Below are 23,889 nucleotides of genomic sequence, written 5' to 3' on the forward strand. Positions count from 1 at the left end.
TATTTAGAGAGAGAGGAAGGGAGAGGGGTAGAGAGACAGAAATGCTGGGGATCTAGCCCACAGCCTGGGTATGTGCCATGACAGGGAATTGAACCGGCGAGCTCTTGGTTCCTGGGTCTACACTGAACTGCTGAGCCACACCAGCTGGGCAAGTGCTTGCTTTGTTGTTGTTGTTGTTGTAACACAGGTAAACTGCCTTGTGCGCCATAAACAGTAGCTCTTCTTAATATTATTTTCATCATTAGTGTTTGAAAAGGGTATCCTAATGTCCTGGGAAAAAGGGAACCTTCCGCTTTGCCTACGCGCCTACCTGGAATGGAAATCCACTCAGCTAATGAGCCTTCCCTTGGGCTGCTGGGGCAGATTCTCAGCCCTGCCTTTGTGCCGAGAGCGGCCCAGCTGGGCTGGCATGGCCTCTGAGGCGGTTCCCCCACCCCCAGTTGCCGGTCTGGTTTCTTTCACCCTCACAAAAGGCCTGGCAGAGCTGCCTAGCAGAGTCAATATCTCCAGCGTCCCGTGGGACAGGAGCAGCCCACGGCAGCCATGGCTGCTTGTTCAGTCCCCCCTGGTTTCCCTTGCTCCAACTCTCCCCTAGGACTCACTCCTCCTGAGCCTTGTGGCTGGTCTGAGGCCCTGGAGTCTGACTGGTGAGGTGCACACCTGGGCACCTGGCTCTCCTCCAGTCCTGGGCTCTCCTCCAGTCAGAAAGACCTCAGCAAGGCCCACACAGCCAGGTGGGCTGCTATTGTCCCGGCCCACGGCATTGTGAGGAAGCTGTTCCTTTGGGCAGCGTTGGCTTCTCATTCGTGCTAGTTTTTCTTTCCATTGCTTGCAATGGTGTCGAGTGGAGGGGCAAGAGTACCAGCTTGGGGGGCAGGTGGCCCTCCATTCAGATGGCCTGGCAGGTACTTCTGGGCCAGGCACCGAAGGGAGCATGGTGCCAAGAGCTTTGCAGAGATCAGAATGATCTCAGGAGCCCTCATAGCGTTGCCATCAGAGGCTCCTCCTAACAGAGGCGCAGGTGCAGAGCGTGAAGTGACTTTCTCAAGCAGCACAGCCAATGGGGGCTGTGGTGGCAAGGAGGGAGTCCCTGAGAGGGGAGGGAGGAGTGGGGGAAGGAAGGAGGGAGGTTGCTTCACCATCTTGCCCAGAGCCTGACTCACAAGGGATTTAGCCACATCCTTCCTAGAGGGGAGGTCAGCAAGGACCGAATGGAAGGTTTATGAAGATGCAAGGGAGCCTTCCCCAGGAAAAACCCATCCTAACAGGATTTCTGTCAGGGATCAGGAAGCCAGTGAGGATGCCTTTTTGGGTGGTCCCAACAGCCATTTAATTCAGAACCTGTGTTTGGATCCCAAGGAGCTCAGCCCCCTGAAGTCCCGAACACCGGAGCCGAACGCAGCCTTATGAGTAATAAGACCATGAAGGCGGCGTCCCTGATTCCTGTGGTTGCCAGTTAGTTTTAATTTTTTTTATATTTTATTAATTTTTTACAGAGAGGAAGAGAGAGGGATAGAGAGTTAGAAACATTGATGAGTGAGAATCATCTATCAGCTGCCTCTTGCACACGCCCTATTGGGGATGTGCCCACAACCAAGGTACATGCCCTTGACTGGAATCGAACCCGGGACCCTTCAGTCCACAAGCTGATGTTCTATCCACTGAGCCAACCCCGTTTTGGCTAGTTTTAATTTTTGAATGAATGAATGAATGAATGAATGAACAATTCACACGCAAGAGCCTGCTCCACCAGCAAATGGCACCTTCAGCAGTGGTTTTCCTGTTTCCTCTGGCATGTGATTCCCGCACCCTGCAGTGTTTCAGCAGCTTCCTCTTCCCGGCTCCTGAAGAACCTGCTTCTCCCTCTCCCGGCTTCCTCCCCGGCTTCCTGTGTTGCCAAGCCTCTTGCAGTTGTCATCACGTCTTCAGAAAGCAGCGGATAGGTACAGGAAGTTGCTCCAGACAGGAGATGAAACCAGCAATCAATTAAAGAAAAAGAAAAAAAAAGACTATGTTTCTAAGAAAAATGCATCACTGGCTTCCCGCAGGAGTTACGTACCATATGTCCTAATATCCGTGGAACAATGCCTCTCCTTTTTAGCTCTTTCTGCTTGGCTCTCCTGGCCATCTCAAGGAGAAAAGGAAATGGACCTTTTAACCAGCGGCTGCCCAGCTCACCGATGATTTATAGTAAATGAAGGCCTTTCCTTTTAACCCTTTCACCAGACACGTCCCTCCAGCTTGCTTTCTCCTGGCTACTCGCTTAGTATATTTATGGTGCATGAGTCACCAAGCTGTCGCCTGATTGGATGAAAACCAAGCACCCCTGAGACCATCCGTCAATTACAGCTATTCTCAGCTCCATTCACAGATTTATTAGCTTGCACACACACAGAGAAATTCATTCAGCGAAGTTCATTCATAAAAATTTCAACACTCTGCGTACCATCATCCCGCACATCTCAGCCTTCCGCAGCCGCCGCCGCCGCCGCGCTCCCGAAAGAAGCTCCGCGAGGGAGGGATGCTCTGGGCCCGGCGGGCCGGCGGGGAGGGGATGCGCGGGACTCGGAGGGACCACAAGTCCCTGAAATGATGCCGGGCGGCTCCGGTCACTAGGACTCCTGGCTGGTGGCCCGGACGGAATGCAAGACAAGATCTTCCAAGAGAGGGCAGCCATTAGAATCCAGAAACTCAGGCAGAATGCCCGTTGGCTCCTCTAGACCTTTTCTTTCTTTCCTTTTTTTTTTTTCTTTTTTAAATGGGCAATCACCGGGACAAAGGGTTAATAGGCCAGTCATTGCCCCGCCCTGTGGGAGCCGGAGGGAGCAGGTTTGAAAGTTCCTGTGTGCCGAGGGGCGGCTGCGGGTGGGGGCGGGGGCGCTGAGTATCTCTGCAACCTCCTCCTCCTGCTCCGCGGGCGATGCTGCGGGGCCCGCTGGCCGGGGCCGGGCCGGGATCCGGTCCCCAGAGTTGGCCTTGAGCGATCCCCGCCCGCCGGGAGCCGGGAGCCGGGAGCCGGGACCCAGCCCAGGCTTACCCAGCCAGGAGTCCAGGCGAGAGAACCCCGGGTGCTGAAGGACTGGAAGCCGGGGCGCCGCCTGCCCTCTCGGCTGTCACCCCCTGGGGCTCGGCCACCGAGCCGAAGAGGTGGCCACGGGGCGCGGGGACATTGGCTTTCGCACCGGTCGTCTATCCAGCAGGTCATCTATCCAGCAAACGAGGCGGCGGTTCATGCAGGAGGACCCGGTGCCGGCCCCGCCAAGGCTATGCGAGAACGCAGCCCGGACGGCTTGGCAGGACTCGCGCTGCATGTAGGGCTGCTCGGGCACCCCGGGATGCTGCACAGGGCCAAGTACAGCCGCTTTCGGAACGAGTCCGTCACGTCCCTGGACGAAGGCAGTCCCGGAGGCTCCTCCGTCGGAAGCAAGGGCTCTCCGCAGCCCCCCTACCCCGCACTAGCCCCGCACCTGCCGGCGGCGGAAGATGCCCCCTCGGCGCCCCAGGAGAGCCCCACCCCACTGTGCACCTTGATCCCGCGCATGGCCAGCGTGAAGCTGGCCAACCCGGCCACCCTGCTGAGTCTGAAAAACTTTTGCTTGGGGACCAAAGAGGTGCCCCGGCTGAAGCTCCAGGAGAGCCAGGATCCGGCTCCTAGCAGCCCGGCCTCGCCCGAACACAGTCTGAACAGGTCCGGGTCTGCCCCTCCGCAGCAGCAGGACTTGGTGGGGCGCCGGGCGAGCGCCCGAACTCCCGATGCCTGCCCCTTCCCGGGCCCCGGGGAGCCGGCCGCGGGGAGCAGGCCGGACAGACACTTCCTGCAGCACCTGTTGGGGATGGGCATGAACTTCTATGTGAAGGTGAGTCCATTTCCCGTCTCCCTCTCGACAGTCCTGCGGGCTCCTGGGGACAGAGGGGCATCTTTCCTGCTTTCTGCAAAGGGCCGCACAGCACCGGGCCGAGGGCGAGGTTTGGACCAGACCCTGTGCAACTGGACCCAGGCAGGAGTGGAGCCGGGCTTACAGGCTGTATTGGAGTCGGATAACTTTGGTTCAAGGACACGAACTAGTGCTAACTTAGGGTAGTCGCCAGGTGTGGGGGCAACTTCTGATGGGACAGCGGAGATAGCGCCTTCTTGTCCCCACTGGACCTAGCATTCTGGCCAGGAAGAGTCCAGCATTTCCAATCTGATTAGCGATTGAGACCTGGTCGGTTATACCGGCCATGGTACTTCAGTAGAGATTCTGTGCTAGAGGAATACGTGCTGTATAAGGACCTTGAATTATGCTTTACATTTTAGTTTAGCATTTAACAAGCACTTCTCAAAACACGGCCAAGTCTCTAGTCTTGTCTGAGGAGCTGGTCTTAGGTCTTCGGTGCCCATTTTTGCATGTATTGCCTACACTGAGGCAAGTGTGACCTGTCCAGGAGCCGTGTGCAAAATCAAGGTCCTTGCTGGCTTTGCACCCGCTCTTGCCCAGTCCAGATCTGGGTGAAAGTAGTAGATTTGGTCCTGTCCTTCTGGAGCTCACATTTCAATTGAGGAGATCGATGAATGCCTGTGCAATAAAAAGAGAGATATAACTAATAATAGATATCTCGTGTGAGAATGCTGAGGGGATTCAGAAAGATGGAAGGTTGTGATCTGGGGTTCATTCAGGAGACACATTCAGGGGAAGGTGCATCTTGGGAGAGAGAACACATCTGGATTGGCAGAGGGGAGGAGACTCCCACCTGGGCAAGAATGTGAGCACAGCCTAAAGGCAGGTGTTGCTGTGGTGGCCGCAGGTCAGCATCACAGAAGCGGGGCCCTCCTGAGAGAAGGCACACTGGAGGGCAGTGAGGGGGTCATAGAGAGGCTGGTACCTAGCTGGTGCTCAAACAAATATGAGTCAAAAAGAGGCCAGAATAGATCAGGGGTGGCTCGGGGAGAAGGGAGCAGTTGACCAAAGATCTTAGATGCCGAATGAGGAGTTTTTAAAACATTGACTAGCAAACAAGATGCCTTGTAGGTTTGTAAGCACACTGTGACTTCACCAAAGTGGTTACAGAAAGATCAACCTGTGATGAGAGCAAGGAGATGAATGTGAGAGAGACTGTGAGAAGCCTCAGCAGTGTTGGGTGATGGATCAGATCATGTTAGATCATAATACAAATCACAGAATAGTCAACATTTATGGAGCAGTGGGCAGATGGGTGAGTTTGTTCTTGTTGTTTATGGGAGTTGAGGGGAAGGCTGATGAAGGGGATTGTGAGGAGTGAAAAGCAACTTCAGACTTAAGTCTCAGGATAAGAGTAGCGAAGCCAGTGACTTGGGAAGACTCATGCTGTGTTTGCCCTTGACATGTTACATACATGTAAAGTGATGTTATCCAAGTGGCACTTATTGGTAGGGAGGCTGCCACAGAAGACTAGCACTCCGGTGAGAAGTTTCATGTGAAGGTGTAAATTTCAGAGCTAGCCCGATAATTATAAACAGGCAATTTAGATCTCTAAGAAGACCAATAATGAACAAGGAGAGGGTTACAAAAAGAGCAGGCTTGGGGCAGCCTTGGAAAATGGATAATTAAAACCTCCAAGGAAGATACATTTATGGGACACTCAGCTCTTGCACTCCTCCACAATGATATGACTCATAATGGAAATAGCTCCATGTACCCACTAAAAGTTCATGGGCACAGTCTCATTTGCCAAGCTTAAGTGTCTGCTCGGTCCTCACAGGAAAATGACTGATTCTCCAAACCTATGGTCTTGCCACCTGCCTTCCCATCACTGAGACTTCCTCTACCTTCTGCCGTGCCTCTCCTCCCCTCTGCACCACCTCCCACCACCCCACACCCGGGCACCACCTGTACCATTTTAAATGTGGAAAGAGTTCTGTGTGCTCTCCACTGTCCCTGGGGAATGCTTCCACTGGCATTTTACATTTTTAATGAGAACACCATCTGTCTTTCCTGGCGATAACAACTGACCCCCAGGAAAAGGGCTGACCCATGACCCATACTATTTTGCCATTAGACAGTGATGTGAGATACCAGTTGACACCTCTCTTAGGAAGTCAACATATACACAGAAGAGCTAACTTTAATAATTTTTATAGAATCCTAACTTTGAAAACTGGCAGGGGCTCAGAAGTTGTCAATTTCAATGCCTCCACAGAGAAAGTGAAGCCCAGATAAGTGATTTTTCAAAGGCCACACAGAAGTCAAAAGGACAGTTAGATCTAGAACCCTGTTCCTTGTGTGCCATTCTTGGCCCTTCTCACCACAGGTTTTCTTTCTTTCTTTCTTTCTTTCTTTCTTTCTTTCTTTCTTTCTTTCTTTCTTTTCTTTTTTTTTTTTTAAATATATTTTATTGATTTTTTACAGAGAGGAAGGGAAAGAGATAGAGAGCTAGGAACGTCGATGAGAGAGAGACATCGACCAGCCGCCTCTTGCACACCCCCTACCGGGGATGTGCCCGCAACCGATGTACATGCCCTTGACCGGAATCGAACCTAGGACCCCTCAGTCAGCAGACCGACGCTCTACCACTGAGCCAAACCAGTTTCAGCTCACCACAGGTTTTCATTGTGGTTGAGATTTTGTTCCTCAGGATTCTTTGAGATGTGAACCATTTTACAAAAATGAAATGGAAACCTATTCATGTACAGTGAAAAATATCAAACCAAAATTGTAATCCCTCTATAGCAGTGGGATCATAAAATTATTTTTGTTGCTACTTTATAACTGTAATTTTGCTACTGTTAATGAATTGTAATGTAAGTATCTGTGTTTTCCAATGGTCTTAGGCTCTACAGCAGTGGTTCTCAACTTGTGGATCATGACCTACAGGTTGAGAACTGCTAACAGGGTTTCCTAAGACCATAATTTTAAGAAAATAATGTTATGGTTGGGGGTCACCATAACGTGAGGAACTGTATTAAAGGGTCTTGGCATTAGAAAGGTTGAGAAACACTGCTCTATAGGAACAGGCACATAGGAAGGTTACTCGGTGATGATGGAAGCAAGGCATAGAGGTGGCAGAGATGTTCTTAATGGTGAGTCGCATAAGGACAGATTTTATAGGCAAGAGGCAGCCACATATTTCACTTCCTCATTGGCATCATATGACTGCCCCGACCCCCCCCCCCCCCCCGGGCCCAAACTTATTTGTTCATTCATTCACTCATTTATTCAACAAATATATATTGTGAACCAATTTATGTGACAGGAACTGTTCCAGGCCCTGGGGATACATAGCGAATAAAGAGACCAGGGCTGGGCCTTGTTGGAACTTACATTCTAGGGAGTAGAGAGGGGCCCTGGTTGAATATTGAATAAACAAGTCAATACAATATTTCATGTGTAGTAGGTGTTAAGAGAGCAATACAGCAGGGGAAGTAAGAAGGGCAGTGGTCCGGGTGGAGGTGGCAGGTATATTAGGGGGAGGGGGGCGTTAAAAATGGCATAGTTCATTTAGTTTCCTTGCACGTTTTATCTTCACAATAGGAACTGTATTTGCCCTCTACTCTTAAGTTACAGTTGACTTTGGGTTAAGTATCCTTTTAAAAAATGACTATTCTTTTGGCCTCTTGATGTAGAATCAGCTATACAGCTGAAAATACTTCAGAAATCCTGAGCACCTAATTTGGAGTCACTTTCATTTAAGCTCAGGCCTTGAACACCCTGGAGGTCACTCAAGGGAGATGGCTAGCAAATCATCCTTTGAGAGGCATTGGGCCAGACACAGACAGTCAGGTCTGAGCAGAGGAGGGAGGTGAGTGAAGTCTGCTCCATGATGCCAAATGGTTTACTTTCCACATAAGATTCAGTCTCCTTTCTTCCTGAGGTCTCCCCAAGTCACTTCACCCATCAGCAGACATTCACCTGGAGGCCTCCCAGCTGCCCCACGTGTCTGTGGTGAGTGTGGAGAACATACAACGTGACGGGTGGGCTCATCTCCAAAATGGGCGGCTTGGTCTTCATGGCCTTCGCGGTGCCCCCAGTACCAGCATTGAATGACCCGAGGCTCCTTTCTCCTGTGGGAAGTGTTTAACCTTTCCTGTCACCAACCTCCTAAATGGCCTGTAATTTAGTTCAAAGACTACATAAAGCAAAGACAAAGAACAATCCTGCTGCGACAGGTGAGACAGGTGAGCACAGTCTTCTCACACTGACCCTCAGAGGGAGGCTGTCTTCTCCAAGTGAGGGCACTGAGACCCCAAAAGTAGCAGACAGGATTCAAACCCAGGTTTGTTTCCCTCCACTGCTCATCTCCTTCCAGGCGTCCTGGAGGCGTGCGAGTGGAGTAGCGTGTGTGGAGTGGAGGAGCGTGTGTGGAGGACCACACTGTGCAGAGGAGGTTCCTTACTGGATGGTCCTTAGAGCTTGATGGACCGCATTCATTTGCATGACTTCAGTTTCCTCACTTCAGCTCAGCCTAGCCCAACCAATTCCTCTGACTGTGTTTGTGTCCTAGGGCTGCTGTGACAAGTATCACCAACTGGGTGGCTCACAACAACAGATATTTATTCTCTTGCAGTTCCGGAGACTAGAACTCTGAGATCAGCAGTCCTTGGCATTCCTTGACTTGTAGATACATGACTCTTATCTCTGCCTCCTCTTCTCTCCTGTGTGTCCATGTTCAAATTTCCCTCTCTCATCAGGACACCAGACCCTGGGTTAGAGCCCATATGAATTCAGTGTGACTGCATCATACCTGATTACATCTGCAAAGACTCTACCTCCAAATAAGGCGACATTCACAGTTCTTGGGGTTAAGACTTCAACCTACCTTTTTGGGTGATGTAATTCAATCATAACAGTCTCCCAGAACATTAACTGCAATGTGTTTGCCCACATAGACGTTCTTGGGTATTGGGCTTATTAGCTTTGTATGCAAATACAAATTTGTATTGAGGTATTTTCTTTACTTTCTTTGTAAATATCACACCATACTCGTACTGTCTATCCTCCTGTGTCTAATGTTATATCTAAATACCGAGCTAATAAATTAATGCTGTCTGTTGTCTAGATTAGATGTAGTCCACAGAGATACAATGTTCTGTCTGCCTAAGTATCTTTTTCACAGGAGTGCACAGGTCTAGGTGTGACAAGATCTGAGTTAGAGTAATGGCTCTCGCATTAAATAGCTGTGTGACCTTGGGTGAATCACCTTACCCCTCTGATTTTCTCAGATTTAAAAAAAGAAGTTTGAACAAAATGCTGCCTGAGATCCTGAGACTCCAGGTCTCCTTTCCCACTGGTCTTAAATATCCTTTTCTTGCCCTAACCAGTTTGGCTCAGTGGGTAGAGCATCAGCCTGTGGACTCAAGGGTCCCAGGTTCGATTCTGGTCAAGGGCATGTACCTTGGTTGCAGCACATACCCAGTAGGAAGTGTGTGGGAAACAGCTGATCAATGTTTCTTTTTCTTTTTTCTTTTTTTAAATATATTTTATTGATTTTGTACAGAGAGGAAGGGAAAGAGATAGAGAGTTAGAAACATCGATGAGAGAGAGTCATCGATCAGTTGCCTCTTGCACACCCCCTACTGGGGATATGCCCACAACCAAGGTACATGCCCTTGACCGGAATCGAACCCGGGTCCTTTCAGTCCCCAAGCCGACGCTCTATCCATTGAGCTAAACCGGTCCCGGCTGATCAATGTTTCTTTCTCATTGATGTTTCTATTCTCTATCCCTCTCCCTTCCTCTCTGTAAAAAAGAAAAAAAATCCAATAAAATATGTTTTTTTAAAAAAATCCTTCTCTTAGTATCTCTTTTGGTTTGAAAACAGATTCAGGACAGTTTCCTGAAGGAAATGTTTTTTTTTTTTTACATCTCTTTAATAGAGAGGAGAAGGAATGCCCTTGGCACCCTCTTACTAACACTGAGCTGGTCACCAGTCAGGCAGAAAGGGGTGTGTTATATGGCACGGGCGCAGGTGGTCAATTTCAGAGAAATGGTGAGAGCGGAGTCAGGGTGTGGAACAGCATCTGAGTGTAGGATTATAGCGGGGAGGTAGGGGGGATGGGAAAGGGGGCAGAGGACAGTCTGGTCCGGGGCAGGCCGGGGTGAATGATGGTGGCTGGGATCCTGAGAACTTGGCATCACTCACGCGGTCTAATCAGCCAGGCCAGGTTGGGGCTCAGAGTTCAACCTGAGGACTATGGAAGCAGCTGGAGTTAGTTAGCCTTTCTCTCTGTTCTACAGACAAAGTGCTTAGAGAAAAAGGCCCTGCTACACACAGTTCGGTAACTCTAACCTTGAACGAGGGAGGTTTGTAACTCCAGGAAACCCCTGAGAGACAGTCCCACGGTTCATGCAAGATAAAGGTGTGGTCAGGCACTCACAGTCCACTGCAAATTTCCCTCTTTTCGAAGTCATTGGTGGTTAAAAGAAGGTAGAAGGGGTGGGAGGAAATAAGTCCAGCTAAAACTGATAATTTGGCCTTGAGAATATAGTATTGTGGTTTCCCCCCACCCCCTGTTTCTTTCTTGGAATAGATGTAGGAGTCGATTCTGCTAGAGCTTAGGAAAACCCTGGCAGATTTGTCCTGTTGTTTCTGTTATTCTCTCTCTACACACACACACACACACACACACACACACACACACCAAACAAACAAACAAACAAACAGAAAACAAACACACACACAAAAAAACCCCCCCCAAAAACATTTTTATTGATTTCAAAGAGGAAGGGATAGGGAGAAAGAGATAGAAACGTCAATGATGAGAATCATTGATCAGCTGCCTCCTGCACACCCCACACTGGGGATTGAGCCCACATCCCAGGCATGTGCCTTGACTGGGAATCGAACCGTGACCTCCTGTTTCATAGGTCAACACTTGACCACTGAGCCACACCAGCCCGGCCTATTTTTCTCCTTAAACCCTCACACATGGTTTGACTGTCCAGTCCTTGACCACCTCTGGCCACAGAATATTAACTAGAAAAAGAGTCTTAGAGCCCTGACTGGTTTGGCTCAGTGGCTAGAGCGTTGGCCTGCAGACTGAAAGGTCCCAGGTTTGACTCTGGTCAAGGGCATGTACCTTGGTTGCGGGCACATCCCAGTGGGAGTTGTGCAGGAGGCAGCTGATGAATATTTCTCTCTCTTGATAGACATTTGGGTTGTTTCTATTTTTGGGTTTCTATAAATAATGCTGCTCTGAGCATTCACATATAAGATTTTGTGTGGGCTAAAGGTCATTTCCAGGCTAGCTTAGTATCCTAACCATGGCATCCTACCATTGTCCAGACCTTCATTTCCATAGGAAATGCATTAAGATTTTTAACAACTAACTTGTAAGTAAATTTTTAGAAGGGTTTGTTTGGGGAATGGAAACACCCTCTAGTTAGGAGGGAAGAAGTGCCGGAAAGCAAGCAACCTGAGGAAAAAGCCCAAGGGCAATAAGGACAACCTGAGAAACTGGATTTTCCCCTCAGTGTCTCGTCAGCTCGTAATTTCTATGAATCATTCATTAGGAAATGGCAAAATGTATAATTCAAACTTGATTTTTTTTTTTTTTTTTTTTTACCTTTGCCAACTCTAGGGCCTTGAAAAGCATTGCCTCCTCCTTCTCCTCTCCTCAGCATGGTTCCTTTAACCCTGGTCTCGGGACACAGACTGATATATTAGACTGCAAAGTTCTGTTTCATGGCGAGCTAAGCTATCCAAGGTCACAGGCGGCAGAGCAAGGACTACGATTCCCATCTCCTGATTCCCAGGCCAGGCTTCTCAGTACCTTTTCTGGATAAGACATGATTCTTGCACGAGGACGTTCTAATGTGAAAGGTAGAAGGAGAACAAAGATGTCCACACATATGTCTATAACATTAGTCAGTGTATAGTAAGTGACACCAAAACAATGTAAGTAAAGCATGTGGGAGTTGAGGGAGGAGAGCGGACTCCTTCCATTTGAGGTGATTAGAGAAGGTGTCATGAAGGAGGAGGCATTTCATCGATTCTGGAGAAATCAGTAGCATTTTCACAGGCAGAGATGGAGGAAGAGCATTGTAGGCAAAGACACTGACGGGAGGGAGGGGAGGCATAGAGGTGGGAAAGTGGAGGATGCATTTGGGAAGCAGTGAGCAATTTGAGTTGGTAGGAGAGGCATGGGGTAATTGTAGGAGGTCTGAGGGAAAATAAGATGAACTGATGCTATTACAAAGTTGTATAATGTCTGAAAAGTTGGGTTTTCCAAGAGAAAACTATTAATTTTTTTAATAGGGGAATGACAAACTCAGAGGTATATTTTAGAAAGATTATATAGGGCTGCAGTGCTCAGAGAGGATCCAAAAAGGAGCTCAGGTGAGAAGCTGTTTGGGAACCAAGCAGTGGCAATAGCAACAGGGAAAGATGTGAGACCCATGAGAGGAGGAAGTGGGGAGCAGGAAGCATTTGGGGGTAAGTTCCATTCTGCATGTGTTGCATTCAACGTGACTTCAGAGCATCCAGGTGGGAATCTCCTGGAGGACATCAAATAGGTAGGGCTGAAGAGAAATTATGTTTGTTGCTGTTATCATCAAGACACTGGCAATGAACAAGGCTAAGCAAATGAGGTTATGGAGCACAGAGAGAAGGCTTAGAGCAGGCCACATTTAGGTATTTCCTGGAGGCAGAGGAATGAAAGGCATCAAGGACAGAGCTAGCAGCTTGAGGAGCAGGATGGAGAGAAGATGAGGAAGAAGGAGAGAGTTTCGAGGAGAAAGAAGTTGGAAAAACTATGTGAGAACTCAGGGATTATTCAAGGATAGTAAGAACTGAGAAAGCCATGGGTTTGGTCTTTTATCTTTTTTTTTTTTTTAATTTCAGGTGTACACCTTTATAATAATATATTTTATTGATTTTTTACAGAGAGGAAGGGAGAGAGATAGAGAGTTAGAAACATTGATGAGAGTCATTGATCAGCTGCCTCTTGCACACCCCCTATTGGGGATTTGCCCGCAACCAAGGTACATGCCCCTGACAGGAATCGAACCCGGGACCCTTCAGTCCGCAGGCCGACGCTCTATCTACTGAGCCAAACCGGTTTCGGCTGGTCTTTTATCTTCTTACTGCCACTCTCCACTAAGATATTAAATTCAACTGTTGCCCACCAGACATAATTGGATACCGTCACCTCCACTCCCTCCTCTTGAGTTCTCAGTTAATGGCACTTCCCAGTTGTTCAGGTCAGAAATCTGAATGTCATTCTAGACCAGCGGTCACAACCTTTCAGACCTCACAGACTGCTGTTTTAAGGAAATCTTTGGAGCAGCAGTCACCAACTGGTGGTCCATGAGGTCTGAAAGGTTGGGACTGCTGTTCTGGACCACTAATTCTGTCTTACCCTCACAGCCTCCAATTTCCAAGTCTTGCTAATTCCACCTTTAGACATTTATCATACACATTCGTTTTTCTTCTTCCACACTGAAATTCCTAAGGACTAGAGCAGGCAGCATTTTCAAATTTATTGTTTAGCTTCTGTCTGGAACTACTGTTTTGTCAAACACACTTTGTGAAACTCCCAGTTAAAACCAGGAGATGAGTAATAATAACATATGGTAGAGAATGATGTATACCTACAGCAAATAGTCAAATCCATCAGTGTAATAAACTCTAAGAGGTAGAGACAGTTTCTAGCTGGGCAATGAGAAAAGGCTTTCAGAACAGATTATGGCATTTGAGATGGTTCCTAAAAATGAATAGCAGTAAAACCACAGGGAATAACTATATGTATATAAAAGCCTAAGTGACCAGAATGACCAGAACGACTAAACACCAGTGTTTTGCGTTCATTGGTTATGCTTATCTGCATGCATACAAGTCCTTCCTTTAATCTCTTATCTCCCCACCTCTCCCTAACCTTCCTGCTGTAATTTGACATTCTGTTTGATGCTTTACTGTCTCTGTATCTATCTTTTTGTTCATCAGTTTATAATGTTCTTTATTATCTATAAATGAGTGAGGTTATGTGGTGTTTCATTGACTGGCTTATTTCACTTAGCATAATGTTCTCCAGTTCCATCCAGTTCCTTTTTTTTTTTTAAATTTAATTTTATTGATTTTTTGTACAGAGAGGAAGGGAGAGAGATAGAGAGTTAGAAACATTGATGAGAGAGTCATCGATCAGCTGCCTCTTGCACACCCCCTACTGGGGATATGCCCGCAACCAAGGTACATGCCCCTGACCGGAATCGAACCCGGGACCTTTCAGTCCCCAAGCCGACGCTCTATCCATTGAGCCAAACTGTCTCGGCCCAGTTCCTTTTTTATGGCAGCATAATATTACAGTATGTAGATGTACCATAGTTTTCTGATCCAGTCATCTGCTGATGGGCACTTAGGCTGTTTTCAAATCTTAGTTATTATAAATTGTGCTGTTATGAACATAGGGGTGTATATATAATTCTGATTGGTGTTTCTAGGATCAAATGGGTCAAATGGGAGTTCCATTTTTAACTTTTTTGAGGAAGCTCCATACTGTTCTTCACAGTGGTTGCAGCAGTCTGCATTCCCACCAGCAGTGCACAAGGGTTCCTTTTTCTCCACATCTTTACCAGCACTTGTCATTTGTTGATTTGTTGACTATAGCCATTCTGACAGGTGTGAGATGGTATCTCATGGTTGTTTTGATTTGCTGATGATTAGTGACTTTGAGCATGTTTTCATGTGTCTCTCGGCCTTCTGTATGTCCTCTTTCGAAAAGTGTCTATTTAGATCCTTTGCCCATTTTTTGTTTGGATAGTTTATCTTACTTTTGTTAAGTTGTATGAGTTCTAAGTAAATTTTAGAGATTAAACTCTTATCTGAAATATCATTGGCAAATATGTTCTCCTATGCAGTGGGCTTTCTTGTTGAATCAGCAACTAGAGAGGTTTAAATTTAGAAACTCATCTATGACTCTAAGCCTTTCCCTTTGCACAGGAAACCGAAAGTCAACATAGTTCTACCAGTTTCAGACTAAATGAGGACTTCTAGTTTTTGTATCTTTTAACAATAATCTGCATTTTATAGGTTGCCAATTGTATCTTCACAACATTTTATAAACATTAAACCAGTGGTTGGCAAACTCATTAGTCAACAGAGCCAAATATCAACAGTACAAAGATTGAAATTTCTTTTGAGAGCCAAATTTTTTAAACTTAAACTTCTTCTAATGCCACTTCTTCAAAATAGACTTGCCCAGGCCGTGGTATTTTGTGGAAGAGCCACACGCAAGGGGCCAAAGAGTTGCATGTGGCTCTTGAGCCACAGTTTGCCGACCATTGCATTAAAGGAATAGAATAAATTTGTTACAAGAGTAGATGTAATTTGTTATCAGTAGCTTTTGTCATTTGGAAAGAATGCGTATCTTTCTCAGATGGGATAACATTAACAATGGAAATATGCTCTAGCCAAAACCAATTTTTACATATCGTCTGTCAGAAACCAAGGTACTTTACTCCATAAAATGTATCCTTTCTCCCGCTCACTGCCCTGCATGGCTTTGCTGGAGAGAACACAGGCGGGTTTTTCAGCCAAGAATGGGACCTGTGGGTGGGATGGAGGAGAATGCTGACCAGAAGCGCATCTATTTCCATTTTGGTTTTCTTTTGGTTTCTGAAATGATGTTAAACATACTAATTCTGGCTAGATGAAGAGATACTTGGAAAGAGTGATTTGAAAAGAAAACATTTTACGGGTACTGAATGCTTGAAATAAATACCTAAAAACGTTTCAGAGTAGCTTTAACTGCACCCCGCCCCCACTCCCCTACCTATACATCCGGGGTAGACAGCCCATGGGAGCTAATACCTGTCTGCATAATGCTGGACTCACAGGACAGAAGTTATCTCAAATCTCTTCGCAATCCCTTCAAATTCAGAGATAAGTTTTAAAAAATATGTTAACCTATCAGGAGTGGCTGTGAGCTGTTCACTTAGAAACAAAAAAAGCCTTATTCAGTACCAGGTCTTCAATTCTTTATCTCGTATGACTAGCGGTAATAAGTTGCAAAGTTCTGTGAATAGAAAGACTAAGACTGCAAGCACTCTATCGCTGCACCTAATTTGAGGAGGGAATGTTCAGAAAGTATTGCACAGAGAGCAGAGATGATCATTGAGGAGGGAGAGCGCCAGGCAGCAAGCACCAACGGGAAACCAAGGAGAGATTCTGGGGAGGGAAGGAGGAGAGGGGGTAGAGGGGGAAGAAAGAGGAAGGATGGGGAAGATGTCGGCATGGCTGTGGGAGGCCCTTGGGTCTTGGCAAGGAGTGAGTATTGATTCTGGAGGCCTCCAGGAAGCATAATGTGCCTACTCACGGATAATATATTTATTTATGATTTATAGCCTGCTGACTTCCAGAAAGGTTTTGATGTGGCTCACCGGCTAGTAAGTTAATGTTTCCTGTACACACTGAGCAACTCTGAAAAAAGTGAAAGGGCAGAAGCTCTGTGAGTCATCACCCAACTGTTTAAGTGAGCTGAGAGGGCTGTTTCTTCTGAATGATGTGCCCACAGATGCTGTCAATACCCACTGGTAGGAATCCCAATACAGTCAAGCTCATTGAGCTGACATCGCCAGGATATCATGGGGTTTTTTAGGTAATGGAAGCTTCCTCCTTTAGAAGTCAATCTTCTACGATTTAAAATTTTTACTGACATGGAAACCTTTGTGTAATGAAGATTATAGGCTTCTTTTTCTCCAAAGATGCTTTATAACTGATTGGAAGGGAAATGCCAGTTTTTTCTCTAGATCTATGTTTTATTTTTGTAACAGTTTTATTGAGATGTAATTCGCATACCATAAAATTCACCCTTACTGTGTATTATTTAGTGGTTTTAAGTATATTCTCAGAGTAGGGCAACCATAACCCCTATCAAATTTTAGGACATCCTCAGCACTTCAAAAAGTAGCCACGTAGTCAATAGCAGTCTCTCCCTAAGACCCCTTTTCCCCCCTAGAAGCTACTAATCAACTTTCTGACTGTGTGGATTCAATTATTTGGGACATTTTATATAAACATAGTTATATAATATGTTGTTCTTTGGGTCTGGCTTCTTTTACTTAGAATAATATTTTCAAGAATGATCCGTGTGGCCAAAATCGGTTTGGATCAGTGGATAGAGCGTCAGACTGCAGACTGAAGGGTCCCAGGTTCGATTCCTGTCAAAGGCATGTACCTTGGTTGCAGGCACAACCCCAGTAGGGGGTGTGCAAGAGGCAGCTGATTGATGACTCTCTCATCGATGTTTCTATCTCTCTCCCTTTCTTTCTGTAAAAAAATCAATTATATATATATATATATATATATATATATATATATATATATGAATATATGAATGATCCATGTGGTAGCATGTGTTATATTTCTTTTAAAAATATTTTTATTGATTTTAGAGAGGAAAGGAAAGAGAGAGATGATGAGAGAGAATCATTGATCAGCTACCTCCTGCATGCCCCCTACTGGGGATCGAGACCAAAACCCATGCATGTGTCCTGATTGGGAACTGAATCATGACCTCCTGGTCCATAGGTTGATGCTCAACTGCTGGGCCTTCATTTCTTTTTATGGCCAAATAATAGGCCTTTGGGTAGATATTCCACATTTTGTTGACCCATCCACCAGTTGATAGACATTTGGGTTGTTTCTACTTTTGGGTTTCTATAAATGATGCTGCTCTGAGCATTCACATATAAGATTTTGTGTGGACACGTGCTTTCAACTTTCTTGGGTCTCGGAACCGCCTGTGAGTGAATACAGATTGCACGAGCTTTCACTTTCACAGTCATGGTGCTGTGCTGGGAGCAGGGCAGATTTTTGGGAGCTAATGAGTGCAATGGGCTAGTTGCCCCTGAACTCTGCGTCCCCAAATAGGAGAGCTTGAAATTTTTATATGTCTATATTTTTGAAATTTTTTGGATTCCTTCTGCTCAGTCAGCTGTCACTCCTTGCTTTTGACGGTGAGCCTATCCCAAGGAGAACCCAAAACTCCAGTTTGGGCTTCTGAGTCCTGAGAAGACAACCTGTTAAAACTGTCTCTAAGTCTAGAGTACATGGGCTCTGAATGAAGGACCGAGGTGCTCTCCTCGGGAAAAACACACGCATAAGTTTTAGTTAAAAAATCTGGGCAGTTACTTCTGAATTCTCAGTCATGGTTAGAACACTTGAAGTTGTCAAGTAGGAGACCTCCAGTTAAGATGTTATTAATAAAATCTCTCAGATAAAAGAGATGACTACTTTTAAGATGTGACTTTTGCTGGTATCTAGGAAAATCAGTTGAAGAACTGCTGAACTAATTCTAGTCTTAAGCCTTTTCACAAAACTCACTTGGTAGGAAGGGAGCCACAGAGGAGTCCTGTCTCCCAGACCATCATCTGCAAAACACAGGTGAAAAGGCCTCCGTATCACTTTGGAATAGGTTTTTACAAAGAATCAAATGACTGGAGTTTAAACAAGACAGTGGTTTACTGTTTGACTCACATAAAAGAAGTCCATAGGTAGTCCAGAGCTACATAGCAGTCCCACCATTATCAATAGCCCAGGCTCCTCCCATCTTCTTCTTTGGCCATCCTTAATCCATAGCTTCCAACCTCAAGCTCCTCATTTATGATTGCAACACGGCCACTGGAACATCCCCCATCATGCCTGTTTTCCAGACAGTAGGGAATGAGCAAGGACAAAAATGGTGCACTTCAGGGCTTTCCTGGAATCCAATGATGTTCTTTACATCCCATTGGTCTCCTGGCTTCAAGGGAAGCTGGGAAATGATAGTTTTTAAGCTGGGTACATTGGAGATTCTATTAGTAAGGAAGAACAAAGGAAAGGAAATACAGGGAAAGGATAGAGGTAGGCAACCCAGAGTCTCTGCCCTGACCTCCTAGGAGCTCATGGTTTAAGTTGGAGGAGACAAAGACAGGTCATTACAGTGTTATACCCAGAGTGGTGCTGAGCCTTACACAGACCATCCCTGGACCACTTCAAAGCCTGTAGGCTTAGATTGTGGAAAGGAAGATTTTTGGTGATGGTTGAATTGTCCATCTCATTTCTTCAGTGGGAGGATCAGAGGAGTTTCTGGAGGATATGGAATTTCATAAGAATGTTAAAGGAAATGATGCTGTGAAGAGACCGTTAAATATGATGGGAATGGCTGGTCCAGAGCCATCTGCATGGTGTCACCTACTCTTGGTTTCCATTTGTGTGTTCAATGAATGCCATCAGTCAGCGGTATTCAGGGAGATTGTTGGAGGTATGGAGTATAGTCTGTGGCTGGAAAAGGAAAGACACTTACTAATTTCCATGAGAATCTCAAACCTGAACTAGACTCCCATTATTAGCTGTTACCACTGATTGACCTCTTCCTACCTTTGGCATTGTTCTTCACATCCCTATCTTTCTGATTGCTTACACTGAAATACATATCCTTGTAGAAAATCATAACCTACCTCCTGCAAATGGACTTTAAAGAAATAGAGATCCTCCTAGTACTCTATTTTTTGCATTCAGCTGAAAGTGCTGAGATTTTGAAAAATGAACACGAGCTACAAAACAAGCAAATTAAACCTAAGATTCTATGTAAGTTATTTTCGGTAGGTGTCACTTTAAGTAATGTACAGGCATCATTTGAGTTTGACTAACAAATCTAGGTTAGAATTCATTGACAGCCTGAAGTCGGTGATAATGGGAACAGATTAGCAATTTTCTATACCTGTTTAGTGCTTGGGAATGTTATATAAACTTGTGGAAATCACATAAATGCTTCAAAAATAAGGGGATTGTGGTAGATAGACCTTTTCAATGCAAAGGTTTTCTGAGCAGGGTTTTGTGTTTGACTAGCAGGTCACTTCTTTCTAGCTCTGATCATTATACCTCTTCAATTCAATTCTGAAGCAGCCCTGTGGTTGCTGAAGCCCTAGGACTTTGCTGCTATTCACCGTAACATTTCCATTTGTGCAGCTGATGATAAGAATATTTAAGAATCCCTAAATAGTATCCAGGCATATGAAAAGGGCAAATGTTCCTTCCAATGCTGAAAGCTATTTGCTTTGGGCACTTGGGAGAATCTGATTCATGATTAAAAGCATTTATTTGAATCAGGCCTTACACATTTTGTGAACAGTGTCCACATCTGCCTCCCCAGGGACTGCAATCTCTCCATCCTCTCCCTCTCCTGTCTTTGCCAACCTTTCTGCTCTAGGAGCACGCATAAGTCTGTCCCAACCTGAAAGTAACCTCCCCCTCTCCTTAGCTTATCTTTCCTCAGAAGAAAAACAAAGCACTCCTCTTGCTGGTCTACTTCCTTGCCTCCCTAGCACACTCTAAACCTCCTCTCTCTGGCTCTACTCCCCTACTCTACTGCTATTGCTCCATGAACTCCAAAAATCAAAGTCAGCAGTTGCCAAATGCCAGTGGTCATTGGCTAGCCCTTCAGCACATTGATTCTCTCTGCTGCCCTCAATTCAGTGAACAATCTGTTCCTCTTTGAAGCTCTGTGTGCCCTGGTCTTCCACCACGTCATACTTTCTGGTTCTCCTTATACAATTTTTTTTTTCTTGAAAAAATGTTTTTATTGATTTCAGAGAGATGAAGGGAGAGGGTGGGATATAGAAACATCAATGATGAGAGAGAATCATTCGTGGGCTGCCTCCTGGATACTTCGTTCTGGGGATTGAGCCCGCAACTCAGGCTTGTGCTCTAACCGAGAATGGAACTGTGACCTCTTGATTCATGGGTTGATGCTCAACCACTGAGCCACATGGGCCAGCCTCACCTTGTACATTTCTGACTTCTGTTTTGTATCTTTTTTAAAATAAATTTTTATTGTTCATATTTTTTTAAAATATATTTTTGTTGATTTTGTACAGAGAGGAAGGGAGAGAGAGATAGTTAGAAACATCGATGAGAGAGAATCATCGATCAGCTGCCTCTTGCACACCCCCTACTGGGGATATGCCCGCAACCAAGGTACATGCCCTTGACCGGAATCGAACCCGGGACCCTTCAGTCCCCAAGCCGATGCTCTATCCACTGAGCCAAACCGGTCTCAGCTTTATTGTTCATATTATTACAAATGTTCCTTCCCCCCTTCCATTGCTCTCCTCCACCAGGTTCCCACCCCACCTTCTGCCCTTTCCCCACCCCCATTGTCCTCATCCATAGGTGCACAGTTTATGTTCAGTCTCTTCCCACAACCCCCTTTCCCCTTTTCCCCAAAAATTGTCAGTTCACTCCCCTTCCATACCTCTGATTCTATTATATTCAACAGTTAATATTGTTCATCAGATTTTTTTTTAATTTCCTTGGTTTTTAGATTCACTTGTTGATACTTACGTATTTGTTGTTCATAATTTTTTATCTTTATTTACTTTCTCTTCCGAAAGAACCCCCTTCAGTAATTCATATAATTCTGGTGATGAACTCCTTTAGCTTTTTTTTTTTTTATTAGTGAAGCTCTTTATCTGACCTTCGATTCTGAGTGATAGCTTTGCTGGATAGATTATCTTTGGCTGTAGGTTCTTACTATTCATCACCTTGAATATTTCTTGCCATTCCTGTCTGGCCTGCATGATTTCTGTTGAGAAATCAGCTGACAATCGTATAGGTGCTCCTTTATAGGTAACTACCTGCTTTGCTCTTGCTGCTTTTAATATTCTCTCTTTGTCTTTTGCTCTTGGAATTTTAATTATGATTTGTCTTGGTGTGGTCCTCTTTGGATTCCTTTTGTTTGGAGTTCTGTGCGCTTCCTGAACTTGTAAGTCTAATTCTTTCACCAGGTGGGGGAAGTTTTCTGTCACTATTTCTTTCAGCATATTTTCGATATCTTGCTCTCTCTCATCTTCTGGGACCCCCATAATTCTGATGTTGGTTTGCTTGAAGTTGTCCCAGAGGTTTCTTACATTATCTTCAATTTTCTGGATTCTCTTGCCTTCTTGCTTCTGCGGAGGAGTGTCTTCTGGCTCTTTATGTTCCAAATCTTTGACTTGATTCTTGCAATCTTCCATTCTGTTTTTAGGACTCTGTACAATATATATTTTTTTTCAGACAATGTATTCTTTATTTCTTGTTGATCCCTTATTAATTCTAGTTGATCCCTTTTCATATCCTCATAGGTCTTATCGACCTTTTCTAGGAAATTCTTGAAAAACCTTATAAGCATAGATTTGAACTCTATATCCAGTCGCTTTTTGTCCTCCATTTCTTTCGTTTGTGATCTATTTCGTTGTCTCGGCATTTTCCCAGCTTCCCTGATGGGGCAGGGTTTCAGGGTGGAGCCTACAGCTTTGGCTTCTGTTAGCCCCGCCCTATGCAGCTCCTGAGTCTCAGGGTTCTTCAGTACTCGTTGCAAGCGCCTCTGAGAGAAAGATGCCCTCGATTTTCGCCTGCTACCAAACAGTCTAGGCTCTCCCCCAATGAGCCCGGTATTGGGGTTCAGTTCAGTTGGAAAAGGAGTTGGAGGTGGTGTTCAGACTTGTCTGGAGCCCCTGTCTCCTTCCTGCCAGGGCAATCCCGCGGCACAGCCAACCGTCCCTTCTCTGTGCGTAATGTGCGCGCCTCCAGGACCTCCTTTCGCCACTCTCCCGGGGTTCCGCCTTACAGCCCAGCTCCCTCTGTGTGAGCCTGGGTCCCCGGAGTCTGGCCTAGAACTGAGGTTCAGAGCAGTCGGGTCTGGGGTTCAGCACAGTCGGAGCTTTTATCTCCTTCCCACTAGGGAACGCCAGCCAGGCACTCAGCCACCCCTCCTCTCCGGCTCCGTCCTCTCTGCTCGCGCCATGTGTCTTCATACCTTAGGCTTTTACAGCTCCTCCGCTCTTCCTTCTAGTTTTCTCCTTGCTTCTTGTTGTAGAATTTCCAGTCAGTCGACTTTCCTATAGTTCTGGGTAATGTCCCTTTTATATTTTAGTTGTATTTTATTGAAATTGTTGTGTGCGGCTGCGGCTAGGTGTTTACCTGTGCAGCCATCTTGGATTCTCTCCTGTTTTGTATCTTTAGTAGCTCTACTCTGCCTGCCCTTTAAGTGCCAAATGACATCAGATAAACCACCTGATTTTTTAATCCATGAAAAGTAGACCGGTTGGGATGGATAATCTCCAAGGTCCTTCCAAGTCATAATAGGAGTCAGAATGTACTGGCTTTTGCTACCGTAAGCTCTTGTGTTTCATGTAAAAAGAAGTGTAATGAGAGATGAGTAACATTTGGGCTGCAATTCTGCAAAGGCATATTGTTGGCTGCTTCTTTCAGAGATGTCTTAGACGCTGAAAACCAGTACGACATCATTTAGCAGTTTATCACCAGTGGGAGACTGACTCATGTGAGTTGTGGTTTTAGTGTAACACAGAACAACGGACCATTCACGTAAAACTCCAGGGCTGTGACTTGGAGGGGGGAGCGGTGTGAATGGGGTTCTTTGGCCACCATGACCTCCAGATATGACCACACACTAGGCTAGTTACTGCCTGAGAGAGCTGGGAAGATTGAAACCACTATCACACAGAGGTTCTCACTGGGACGTAGTGTTTGACTAAACATGGCAATGGCTGACAAAAATGTTGGCCTTTTCCAATTGTTTCTTTTTTTTTTTTTTCAGTGACAATGAAATGGTACTCAGTTTGTAATAATAATTTAGTTCTTTATACTGTATCCAAGATTTCAGATTATTCCCAGAGAGCGGGATTTAACTTGACAGGCAGGGGCAGGTGCAAAAGTTTAAGGGTATTTGAATTTCTAAAGGGGGTGGGTGCAGACACTGTTAGTGGGGAAGGGAAGAGAAGAGACAGGTTGATGGAGCTGCTCAGATGTGTCTCCCTGCAGGAGCACTTGCACATGCCCTCATGTGTGATGCATTCTGGTCCTCCAATAAGTGTCTGATTCAACCAAAACCTTTAGGTCGTGGAACAACCCACAATTCTGGGTACTCAAGGCTGAGTCATATTTGTGTTATTTTGGGAT

At 45.7% G+C, this 23,889-nt stretch overlaps 1 protein-coding gene across 1 annotated transcript in view; it reads left to right on the forward strand.

Annotated features, from left to right (window-relative positions):
* Positions 1-2,797: 2,797 nt before the first annotated feature.
* Positions 2,798-23,889, forward strand: part of SHC4 (SHC adaptor protein 4) — a 113,000-nt gene continuing 91,908 nt past the window's right edge. The window contains exon 1 of the mRNA XM_084899093.1: positions 2,798-3,857. Coding sequence (XP_084755219.1) covers positions 3,267-3,857 — 591 coding nt within the window. The 5' untranslated portion in view covers positions 2,798-3,266. The remainder of the gene's footprint in view (positions 3,858-23,889) is intronic.

This window comes from Pipistrellus hanaki, assembly GCF_964339955.1.
Source record: "Pipistrellus hanaki genome assembly, chromosome: 1".
Taxonomy (NCBI): Eukaryota; Metazoa; Chordata; class Mammalia; order Chiroptera; family Vespertilionidae; genus Pipistrellus; species Pipistrellus hanaki.